This window comes from Macrobrachium rosenbergii, chromosome 21, assembly GCF_040412425.1.
Source record: "Macrobrachium rosenbergii isolate ZJJX-2024 chromosome 21, ASM4041242v1, whole genome shotgun sequence".
NCBI classification, from domain to species: domain Eukaryota; kingdom Metazoa; phylum Arthropoda; class Malacostraca; order Decapoda; family Palaemonidae; genus Macrobrachium; species Macrobrachium rosenbergii.
Window position 1 is genome coordinate 68,048,165 of NC_089761.1, and position 12,500 is coordinate 68,060,664.

General features: G+C 34.8%; 2 protein-coding genes across 2 annotated transcripts in view; one reads left to right on the top strand and one right to left on the bottom strand.

Annotated features, from left to right (window-relative positions):
• Positions 1 to 12,500, top strand: part of LOC136850267 (uncharacterized) — a 23,659-nt gene that overhangs the window by 1,887 nt on the left and 9,272 nt on the right. The window lies entirely within an intron of this gene.
• LOC136849538 (SCAN domain-containing protein 3-like) lies at positions 5,420 to 6,511 on the bottom strand. The gene has a single exon (XM_067122877.1). The coding sequence runs from the start codon at positions 6,509 to 6,511 to the stop codon at positions 5,420 to 5,422; it is 1,092 nt and encodes a 363-aa protein (XP_066978978.1).

The following is a 12,500-nucleotide window of genomic DNA, read 5'->3' on the forward strand; positions in this document are numbered from 1 at the left end:
ACTTACTAATAGCAATTAAAGAACCATGGGAGTAAAGAACCAGACTGTGAGATTGACCCTTGCGTAACTCGGAGAGAGAGAGAGAGAGAGAGAGAGAGAGAGAGAGAGAGAGAGAGAGAGCGGTGGCAAAACGACCATTTTTTTGTCAGTTTTTAGTTGGATGATGATTTTTGATTTACAGTATTCTTCCAATGCTATGAAAGAAACTAGAAGTTGGATTAGCTTCAAGTGCATGCATGAGAGTTTCTGATTTTGGTCGGATATTTTACATCCAGAAATCCCAGTGCTTTGTGGTGCTGTATATGTTACAGGCAACACGCGTAATCAGTCATTACGCGTAATGACTGAAATTTCAGTCATCACGCGTAATGCACTTAGGGACATTTGATCCCCCCAGGAGCTAGTACTAAACACGGCGAATTACATTTGACCCCCCAGGGACTAGTACTAAACCCGGCGAAACAGTGTCGGTGACTCACTGTTTCGCCGTGTTTAGTACTAGCTCCTGGGGGGATCAAATGTCCCCTAAGTGCATTACGCGTGATGATTGAAATTTCAGTCATTACGCGTAATGACTGATTACGCATGTTGACTGTAACATATATACACAACTCTAAACATACACGCCTCAGTACAACAGGAATAATAAGGGAACTATTCTTATTCGATATTTTAGCTTTGCCATTGCTCTTTTTCAAGTAAAACGATTTCGGCCTGTTTTCTGATTATGTCATGAGCTTTTGTTATCCCCACCACTTAGTGGTTAAAAAAATTTTAACGTCCCCTGGAACCTCAGCCCCAAAAGAAAGTGTTATATATATATATATATATATATATATATATATATATATATATATATATATATATATATATATATATGTGTGTGTGTGTGTGTGTGTGTGTATGTATGTATGTATGTATGTATGTTTGTGTGTGTGTGTGCGCGCTGGGTATTTGGAAGATGACTTTCATTGCTTGCGGGAAGTGACTTGGTATCAGAAAAGAGGAGTCGCAAATCAAAAGAGAGAAAATAAACCCCTGAAAACAAAATCCTGACAACAACAGTGATGGGGTGGGGAAAGAAAAAATAAGAACAATGGAAGCAAATCACCAAGAATGAAAACCTGGCTAGGGCCGGTATTCACGAAACAAGTGTAAGGAAAAATCCTGACATTATTTCTATTGTCGTGCCTTTCGGAAAAAGAAAGTGAACCCAACCAGTGTGTAGCTACTGCTACTTGGAAGCAAGCAATAACCGTGGGTTATTTCACGGTCAATATGGAATCATTTTATTTTTTCCCAGGCTTTTTCGGCTTTCTCTATGCCCGGTGGAAACAAGAAAAGGTGGAAAGAGGAGCGCGGTTTATATGAAACTGATCATGACCTCACTCGCTGTCGACATTGACAAGACTTTTTCTAAAATATTTTCCAGGTTGTTGTGGATCCCACTGTTCATTACCCCATTTGTTGTTCGTTGAGCATAGGGATGTGACTCGGTGTGATCTCTCTTTCGCAAATCTCCCGCCTCTTCTGTGGTTCTTTGGCCTCGCACGATTTTATCCAATTGAACAACATTATCTTTTTTGTGTGCTCGTCGTGTAATAAAAGAGACTTCCTCTGTATTTAATCAGTTCAGAGCTTGATTTCGGTAGAAAGGGCGTTTGTTTATTTGTACGTTCACAAAAAGTCATCGTGGCCGTACAGGCGCTAACGCGACGGGCTCATAGTGCTATAAATGAACAAACATTTTACGCTGAACTTAAGTTTTAACAGAAGACTCATCAGCCATAGAAAAGAAAGTTTATCGATTCTGAATGTCCTGTAATTACCAAATAGCCGTTATTTTGGGAAACATTCGCTTTCATTCTAGCGTGTCCTCTAGAATTAGTAGGGAACTAGGAACGCAAAGAACAAATTTATATATTTCTGATAAACCTCTACAATTAATTATCATTTCAGCCAGATAGAGCGAGTCCCATTACTGTCTTAGTAGGAAAATATTTCATTACCTAGAAGTGTCAGAATTCGAAAAAAACAAAAGCCAACGAGATGAAATGAGAGCAACTGAGGGCTCATTTATGAACACTGGTTTCCTATACCTTATACACGAACACACACACTCGTATATATAATAAGGCCGGCCACACACGTGCAGTTTTAACTGACAGTTATAACTGTTCAGTTATAACTGTCAGTTAAAACTGCACGTGTGTTGGTATCTCAGTTGCTCATTTCGTCAATTCAACAAAACTGTACAGTTAAACTGAGACAAATGGAATGTTCCATATTTTTAACTGAAAGGAGTAACTGAACTGAGCGTGTGTGGGGATTCGTAACTGTACAGTTCTCAACTTCTCATTTCTACAGGTGGTAGCGGTGAGTGCAGTTTGTTGAGATGGCACGTAAACGAATCGAAGTGATTGTTGAATTCATTGAACTCTATCGATCTGAACCTTGCCTGTGGCACTAATAAACGTTCCTTGTTTCTTGGGTAACTCTTTACATACAAACTGTAAAATACTAATAATGACAGAAAACAGCAATTTAGAAACATTACAAATGAATGCATTGCTGCCACTAAATGATAACTAACTAAATATGCGTATTTACATAAACATACATACGTACACACACACATATACACATATATATATATATACATACACATGCACACATATAAATTTGCGTGCTTATGTGTGTGTACATCTATTAATACATACATGTGGTTTAAAATATATTTGAGTAAAGAAAACTGTTCTCTAGTGTACCCTCACTATGGAACCTCAAACAGAAACTATGAAAGGCCATTGTACAAAAGCAAAAGTATTACCATAGTTAGGTAACATTACCTTTACAAACAAAATTTGTATATATAATAGTTAAAGAGGCTGCTAAAAATAAATATTACCGAAAATGGCATTTCCTTTAAATTTCAATTGAATAATTGACCGCGTAAAATCTGATGCAGTGACTTTACTGAAGAAGATTCCTTGGTGTTATCAGTGACTGAACAGCTAAAGACCCCAGTGTTTGCAATATAAATGTAGGCCTACAAGATGAGAAATGGCTTTAAGGAAATTGAAATTATATGATAATTAATTGAAAATGTCATAGCCCATAAAAGGCCAGTTTTTTTTTTTATCGCCGTTATCGTAATCAATAACAATGTTTAACAAGATGAAAATATAAGTGAAAAATCAGTTGGTTCTTCACTTAATTCCTTTAATAATTTAATATCAGAACATTGATTTCGCCTTCGTAACGACTTTTTGCACCACAGTTTACGCTTTTTAGTTTTCTTTTTTTCTATTTGTTTGTAGCATTACAAAGGATACACCGAGAGCGGCAAGATCGTACTCCTCGGAATCCATGGTAAAAACTGAGGGATTGAACTGTGTGTGTGTGCATTTCATTTTTAACTGACGACAGTTTAAACTGTGTCATTTATAACTGAACAGTTATAACTGTCAGCTAAAACTGCACGTGTGTGGCCGGCATTATATATATATATATATATATATATATATATATATATATATATATATATATATATATATATATATATATATATATATATATATATATATATATATATATATATATATATATATATATATATATATATATATATATATATATATATATATATATATTTATATATATGTATATAGATAGATATAGATATATATATATATATATATATATATAATATATATATATATATATATATATATATATATATTTATATATATATATAATATTATATATATATATATATATATATATATATATATATATATATATATATATGTATATATATATATACACACACACCGGCACACATATGTATTTGAAATACTTAATTCTTATACGATTACTTAGCTTTCGAATCGGTAAACCTGCCTGAGTTTCGGCACAGACACAGTCCAGTTAGGAAAACCAGTATTGACATTGCCATTTCAAATGCATTACTGATGGAGTGTTATAATAGAATAATACTGTAATGAAAGAGAAGAGTGGATATTTTCCTTTCTCAAGAATTTTTGCCTTGTTCATAAATCAGTTGTTACAAGAATGTCGCGTCTGTATAACATCATTTCCACATAATAACTTAAAAACTAAAATCTGAAGTATTAGCATGATAATACTTCAGAGTGATCGAGTGACTTCTGTTGCTAACATTGTTTATCTGGCAATCTAAGTTCTTTATTTTTAGCTTTATGACTATAGACTGAATTACAAACGAACTCGGAAATGCGTAGCGCAACTTAGCATTTTGCGGCTTGGATTCTAAATTTTGAATACACTAAAGCAGCGGTTCCCAATTACTTTTGGTCATTTACCCACTTTTTCCAAAATCCTGGCTAGCAGCAAGCTCGTTACCCCCGCACCATATCTATCATTTTGTATATGATTAATGTAAAACAAACTCTTGTAGTTGGTTGAACCTTCCTTTATATTCATTTATTGAAATAAATATATCAAGAAGTACTATTACTTCTGTTGAAAATAAAAATAAAAAAAATGCATACATATAAGGTTGAAAATAAATGGAGAGAATGTATAATTGAAATAATGTTCATCAGGGTGAAAAATGACAAACAAATCAATAAATACTTCTGCTGGAAATAAATAAAATAATTTCATGTAAATAATCACACCTTCAGTTGAAAATAAGTGGAAAAAATATATATATATGTACTTAAAAAAAATCTTCAGTAGTGTGAAAAATTACACCTTCGGTTTGAGATCATTTCAGTAATGCGAGGAGATAGTTTTGTAAGGGCACATCTGATGTCATTTTCTGGGTTCAATCTGTTTCTCTCTTTGCTTCGGATGGTCAAAAGAGCTGAAAAGCCGGCCTCAAACATGTGAGTTGAACCAAATGGTAAAAACATTTTAATTGCTTCTAAACTTACCAGAGGGAACTCTTTGTTACGGCTAATCCAAAATGAAGATAATTTCATGGAGTTAAATTCCATATGTATGAGGTTGCTTGCTTTTATTTCAAGTATTTCTTCTGCGAGTGCATTTGGTTCATCTGGCAGATGTTCAGTGTTACATGTGAATGGATTCTGACTCCAAGCATAGTTGAGTGGGTTAATTTCAGGGAAATATTCTTCCATCCTCAGACGCAGGCTATTTAAATGCGCACTCATTATACTCTCCATATCACTCAAGTGTATAGAATCTGTATCTTCCAAAAACTCTCCTAACTTAGGAAATGCAGCTATTCTGTCAGTTTTCAATTTTGAGCCCCAAAAATCCAGTTTGCTACGAAATGCTTGTATTTTTTCATTCAGTGAGATAACATTTTCTTCTGGTCCTTGCAGTGATGTGTTCAGGGCATTTATATGCGAAAATATGTCCACTAAATAGCACAGAATGGAAATCCATTTTGGATCTCTCAGTTTTCCTGCTAAATTGTGCCCCTTATTGTCCAAAAACATTTCAATCTCAGTTTTGAGCTGAAATACTTGTTGAGAACATTTCCTCGGGATAGCCATCTGGTTGGAGCATAATACAACAGACAGTGATGTCCAGAATCAATCTCCCCACACAAAGAACTAAACAGTCTTGAGTTTAAAGCACCTGACTTAATGTAATTAACCATTTTCAAGACATCACACATCACCTCCTCCAAATCAGGTTGCAAAGACTTTACTGCCAGTGCTTGACGATGGATAATACAGTGTGTTGCAAGAACTGAAGGATTTTCCTTTTTCACATACGCCAAAAATCCTGAGTTAACACCTAGCATAGATGGCGCACCATCTGTGGTGACGCCAATGCAGCTTTTCCAATCTAGTTGCACATCTGGCTCATTAAAAAATGCATCAACTTTTCTGAATACATCCACACCCTTTGTAGTCGTTTCAAGTGGACTGCACATAAGTAGATCTTCTTCAATTTCCTTTTCTCCTTTGTACCGGATGTATACCATCAATTGTGCATCACTCGCAACATCAGTTGTTTCACCCACTTGAATGGCGAAGATACCACTGTTTTTTACCTGTGAAATTAATTGATCCTTAATATCATTTGACAGTTCATGTATCCTACGCTTAATTGTGTTGTTGGATAGTGGTACCAATTTCAGTCTGTCAGCTTGGTTAGTTCCACACATAATTTCAGCCATGCTTACTGCAGCTGGTTTGATTAGTTCCTCTCCTATGTTGTGGGGTTTCCTAGCCCGAGCTGTCATCCACGCTACTTGAAGACTGGATTTCGTGGCATCCCGTTGGTCATACGTAACATTTTCCAGGTTAACTGAATCCAAACGCTGCCTTTTAAGGCCTCCTTCAAGACGTCGGAAATAGTCCACGGGTTTTGAATGGAGAGTTTTATGTTTTCTAATAAGATGATCCTTAAGTTTACTTCCTTTCATAGATTCCTTGCACAAGATGGCATTGCATACAACACATTGTGGCTTCTGGATTCCTTTGTCAACAATACATGTGAATCCAAGCTCCAGGAAAACCTCGGAATAGACACGTTTTCTAGAGGACATCTGTAAAAAACAGATATATATATTTATATATATATATATATATATATATATATATATATATATATATATATATATATATATATATATATATAAGATTATATACACATATATGTGTGTGCATATATATATGTATACAAATATATATATATATATATATATATATATATATATATATATATATATATATATATATATATATATATATATATATATATATATATATATATATATATATATATATATATATATATACATATATATACTGCATATATATACTATATATATATTAATCAAAAACAACAAACACAATGAAATAACAAATAATATATTTAGCTTTCAGTGCCTTACTCCATCATCAAAATAATACGCCACAACACTTATAAAAGTAGCACAAAAACGAAAAAATAATAACCATGAAGTCATATTATCATGAAATTTTTCTGTAATTTAAAGAATTACACCTTGTTAATAAACGCATTTAAATATCGAACCCAACTTTCAAATTCTGTTACAGTTAATAATATGGTGTTGCCAATTTTATTAACGGGTGTCAGGTAAAATAACTAAATATTGATAAAATACATGATATAACGTTTCTTACATATATTTGATGTAGCTGATGTTTTATATTCATTTAAATTAGGTTTTAAACTTTTTCTGTAAAATTTGTAAATTCTTTCTAATTTTTTTTACGATTTATCATTTGGAGCGTTATCTATAGTTTTAAAATCTTTTATATTTATCTTATGATCGTTTTTTACAGTGTTCCTTAGGTGCTGAATAATGGAACACTGTGTAAAATATCTAAAACAAAACTCATATTTACCCTTTTGGTTAAAAATAGCATTAGATTCTTTGTATAATAATGTGTCCGTCTTCCTCTGACCTCGGACCGGATATGAAAAAAAACCGTTACATGCGGCAGCCCTCCCCCTACCCTCCCAATATCCACCCTCCTCTGAGGTGACAACTAATTGCCGGCGAGAGATACTGGACGTTCGCTAAGATTTAAATTTTTAATATTTTTTTAATAATAATACATATGTGTGTATATATATACTATATATATGTGTATATATATATATATATATATATATATATATATATATATATATATATATATATATATGCATATATTGCAGCACCTGTCAAAATTAAAACTATCATTACCCCGTCAAATGCAAAATTACCCCAGTGGGGGTAATTTACCCCTATTTGGGAACCTCTGCACTAAAGGAAACGAGGTCATTTAAGGATCTTCGCCTTGATATTTCAAAGAGACCAATTGGTGAAGTGATGTACCACGAAAATTCAAGCTCCTGGAGGCATATACCATTATGAAGATTAGGAGATTATTTTCGTTTGACACGAGCGCTCCATTCGAAAATAATGATCTTCCCATCTCGCCAGGAAAACGGTCATTTTCAAGAGAAATACCGGGCGGAACAAAAAGTTCCATCAGCTTCCACAGCAAACTTCTATGGCATACTCTACTCATGTGAGAGGAAAAGAGAAAAACCAAGTAACGAGAAGGTCGGCAGAGCACAATACGTATGAAAACAATAAATAATTATATGTTAATGACCTAGCGCACAATATTTTATTCATGTTCTAGGTCATTAACGTATTATTATTTATGGTTTTCACAAGTATTGTGCTCTGCCGACCTTCTCGTTACTTGGTTTTTCTCTTTTCCTCTCACATGAGTAGTGCATGCCATAGAAGTTTGCTGTGGAAGCTGATGGAACTTTTTGTTCCGCACGATATTTCTCTTGGAAATGACAGTTTTCCTGACGAGATGGGAAGATCATTATTTTCGAATGGAGTGCTCGTGTCAAACGAAAATAGTCTTCTAATCTTCATAATGGTATATGCCTTCGGGAGCTTGAATTTTCGTGGTACATCACTTCTCCTAATGATCGCTTTGAAACGTTGAGGTGAAGATCCTTAAGCGACTTAGTTTCTTTTGGCGTATTCAAAATCCAGAATCCAAGCCGCCATTGTAAACTTACTTTATATATATCAATGAAGTTTTCTTACATGAATACAAAGGCTCCATTCCCATAGTTATTCAAATCAAATACTCTGCGTCATTTAATTTTCTTTCACAAATCAGTGGCAATACCGGCCAGAAAAGAGATTAAACAAGCTCCTAGCTTTATAGCCGTACTGTGATCCAGGCCTGTACACAATCAGTGAATTTTTGTAGCACAGTGAATCTTTACCAAAATTCCATAAATCCGTTCATTTGTCTTAATGCAATTTTACTAACTCTTGCAGATAGACAAGGAAACTGAACACAAAATTTGCTGACTGCTCAATACTGTATATACATGTATGAACAGCAGCTGAAACATAATTAAAATGCAATAGTGACCTGTGGCATCTAAAGAAGCAAAAGGCCCTTAAGATTCATGACGGGCAACACCGTCCATAGTGTTTCTAGGCAGGCTGTCTGCACTTAATAGTTTCACAGTAAACGAGGAAAAAGACTCGTATACGCGGTACAACGTCGTGGCGCCTAGACAGAATGGCCACGCAGACGCTCGGCCGAGCGATTGATAGCAAAACACTCATTCGAAAAGTGCAGGCGCTAGAGATGAGAGTTTATAGGTGAAATGACTCTCTTCTGCCAGTAATTTTGTCCAAAAACGAGAGATTTCGGTAGCTGCTGATATCCAGAGGAGGTGAACAATATTCCGACAGTACACTGTCAATGACGTTAATTATATATATATATATATATATATATATATATATATATATATATATATATATATATATATATATATATATAATATGTGTGTGTAGATATACATACATACATAAATCCTTACAAAAAACGATTCGTTTTCCTGCAGTATAAGAAAGCTCGTGTTTTATATGCGCCAAAACAAAGCTAGGTGTTAAAGGTGATACCAAGCATAAACAAAAATTCAAAATGATGATCACGGTGTCATAGATGCTTAGCAAAGTATTCTGCAGGAGTTCACCACAAAACCGGCTAATCCATGTCTTAGTTTTGCAATTCAGCCCCATCCTACAGACTAAACCATTTCCTTTTGAGGACTCTGTTAACACTATTAGTGTCCTTTTTACATTCAGAGGTCCGAATAACCATAGCAAGAGTTGCATTACCTGCATACCGTACCATCACATCACTGTAGGCAAAAACGAGATAGGCCCCAGGACGCCACTCATTCTACTATCAGAAAAAATAGGTCTAGGTTCTCTAAAGACTTCATCCACGTCAATTGCCTGAGCTGTCTCTAGAAAAAAAGAAACTATTATTGACAAATCAACCGTCCAGACTCCGTCACTTAACCCATACAGTTAATATTTAGAAGTCTCATGAGTAAGCAAGCAATGCTAAGGATCAATGCGAATAAATCTGCGTTTATATTTGTAGGATGCAGCTAATTAGACCTATAAAAAGTTATCAAAGTGTCACGATGTGTCCGGAAACTAGCGTCTTGATGCACGGAACATGGAAAAGATCACTTAAGGAATGATGCACTGAAATGCCTTCAATTCTGGCGGGTGCATGTGCGAAAATCAGGGTTTGTGTGCAAGTCAGTAATATAGTTGCGAAATAATAATAATTTGGGTAAAATTTCCATCTTAGAGCTCATGGAAAAATTAAGTCTAAAAATAGATAGTTGTATGTTAGTAAAAGCTGAATCATGAATCGCTCATTTTCGAACGTAGCTTCTGAAATATACCTCAGCTGCAAAGATGATTATCTAATGAAGAAAACAACCCAAAGTAAGAAAATTACATTCTAAAGGTTTGTCCAAAACTAACATATTCTTGAGCATTCCAAGTTTAGTACCAATTTTCAGTAAGTCCCGTTGCCTCAACTGTTTTCTTTTTTCAGTATAATGAACCTGCATGCGGATGTTAAAAGAGACTGAAATGTGAGAGTAAATAGATTAATGAAAATAAATTCACGCCATTATCCCGGTCTGTCAAAGACTCTGATAAATGCATTACTGTGAATGTAAACAAGCAAATCATACCAAAATAACAATTTTTTTCTAACAGAAAACAGAATGCCCTCATCCTACCAACTTCAGAGGAGATATTTCGACTGATCAACGATCAGAAAATAGAGGAAGTTCTTCCAGGTTAATATGAGTAACTTAGTGGAAACCTTATTTGACAGTTCTATTCTAGAATTTTTTTTTTTTTTTTAAATAAATTTGTTAGGTGATTTGTTGACTTATTTTTATTTGATTTGACTTTGATCTCGGTTTCTTTCAACTTCTTATAGTCTTCGATAGCTCATCTTTTTGTCGCAGTACAATAACATCGTGATGTCTGCAATTTAAAGGATTTTTCATTTCGAGTTCGTAAACATCCACCGCTCTTTTTCCACTGTTGTTACTACCATCAACATCCTTGTACTTCAGACAGAGGAAAATTAACAGCTGCTTAGATATACAAATAAAGCCTGACTGTTTCCTTCCAATTTCTCTTTTCAAGACAGCTAATGTATATTTATTTGAAAAATGTAGCTCCATAATTAAGGAAACTAATTGATGATGTTTACAGAAAATTAGGGAATTCTCTGATTATGTTCTTTTAATTAATTTTCTGTGTACAATATTTACATACTGGTATTCTTAAAAAAAATGTGTTAAAAATCGTTTCAGTGAAATAAACTGATTAAATATTGTTCTTAAGTCGTCATGAAAGCAACTTTAGGTGACGAATGAGATGATTCGAGAGGCTTTTACTGGAAAGTTTGTTGCTGATGAAAAAGACGTTTGAGTCATCAGTGAATACAGCAACAGAAACTTTTTAAAATCCCAAACCCACTTTATGAAATGGGAATCCATCTGTCCTCTAACTAAACAGCCCATGAACACACGGACACAAACCTGCAGATCAGTCCTGTAGATCCATCCATAAGGATATGCTTCATTAGCATATTCTGGTAGGGCCTCGGAAATAGCTTTGTCTATGAACCAAAAAATCAGAGCTACAACTGTCCACCGAAATTTGAGCTATATGGCGAAGTTCTACACATATCCACGAAATCGGCAAAGTTGGAACTTCCAGGGACAGACCTCTTATAACTTATCAATCAGAACCTCCATTAAGAGATCGTACAGGTTTTTGTCACACATAACAAATAAACCAGTCTATCCACGAACCTGCTTGCAAACAATGTACTATTTGTCCATGTTCCCCCTAGGCATACCTAACGACAATAATACGGAAAGGCTGGCCAAACAGACCAGCCTCTCCGCATACCTACCGCCGAACTTTGTTGTTGATCTGCTCACTTTTATACAGAGAAGAAATTCAATGTCTCCCGATGTCCGTGGGCAAAAAAATGGCGAATCTTCTGTGCATATGTCTATAGACAAGTTTTCCACTCTGTGAGAAGTCAGCGTGCCCATCTTTGTAGATGCACGCGGTCAGCTGTGTAATCTCATTTGCCCAAGTACTTACAACCAGAATTGCGTGACTGGCTACATATGCACTCAAAAATAAATTTATTGTTCATTCATTCGCATATTTAGGGGAAAAACCATTTTCTATCTGCACTTTCACTTCAGAAGAAACTAGTAGCTTAGTTTGCCGAACATTTGCAGCGTATCTCTCCTTCTGTCATAAGCAAATCATATACCCATCTGCTTACCCACTTACAGACAAACTCTGTTTCATCATTTGATTCATTACAGAGCAGTCATTTATACTGTGATTCTGTTTACCACAGATAAACTTATCAACCTTCATGACCCCTAATCCATGACCTAACTTGCAGTCTTGTCTGCTAACATAACCCCAGACAAACTTATTGTTCCACTTTCCCTTGTATTCATAACAAATATACATGCCCGCCTGCTTGCATAACCTAAACAAAACTACTGACCTTTAGTGGCCTGTCTACTTACTGTACTTATTCACAGCTAAACAGAAAACAGCAAAATTATCGGCAAGTTTATCCATTTGCCCAGGTGTTATGTGTCGGCTTTCA

What these genes read in the sequence shown, in the direction of transcription:
- LOC136849538 (XM_067122877.1), bottom strand. Translation starts at nt 6,511, where the DNA reads ATGTCCTCTAGAAAACGTGTCTATTCCGAGGTTTTCCTGGAGCTTGGA.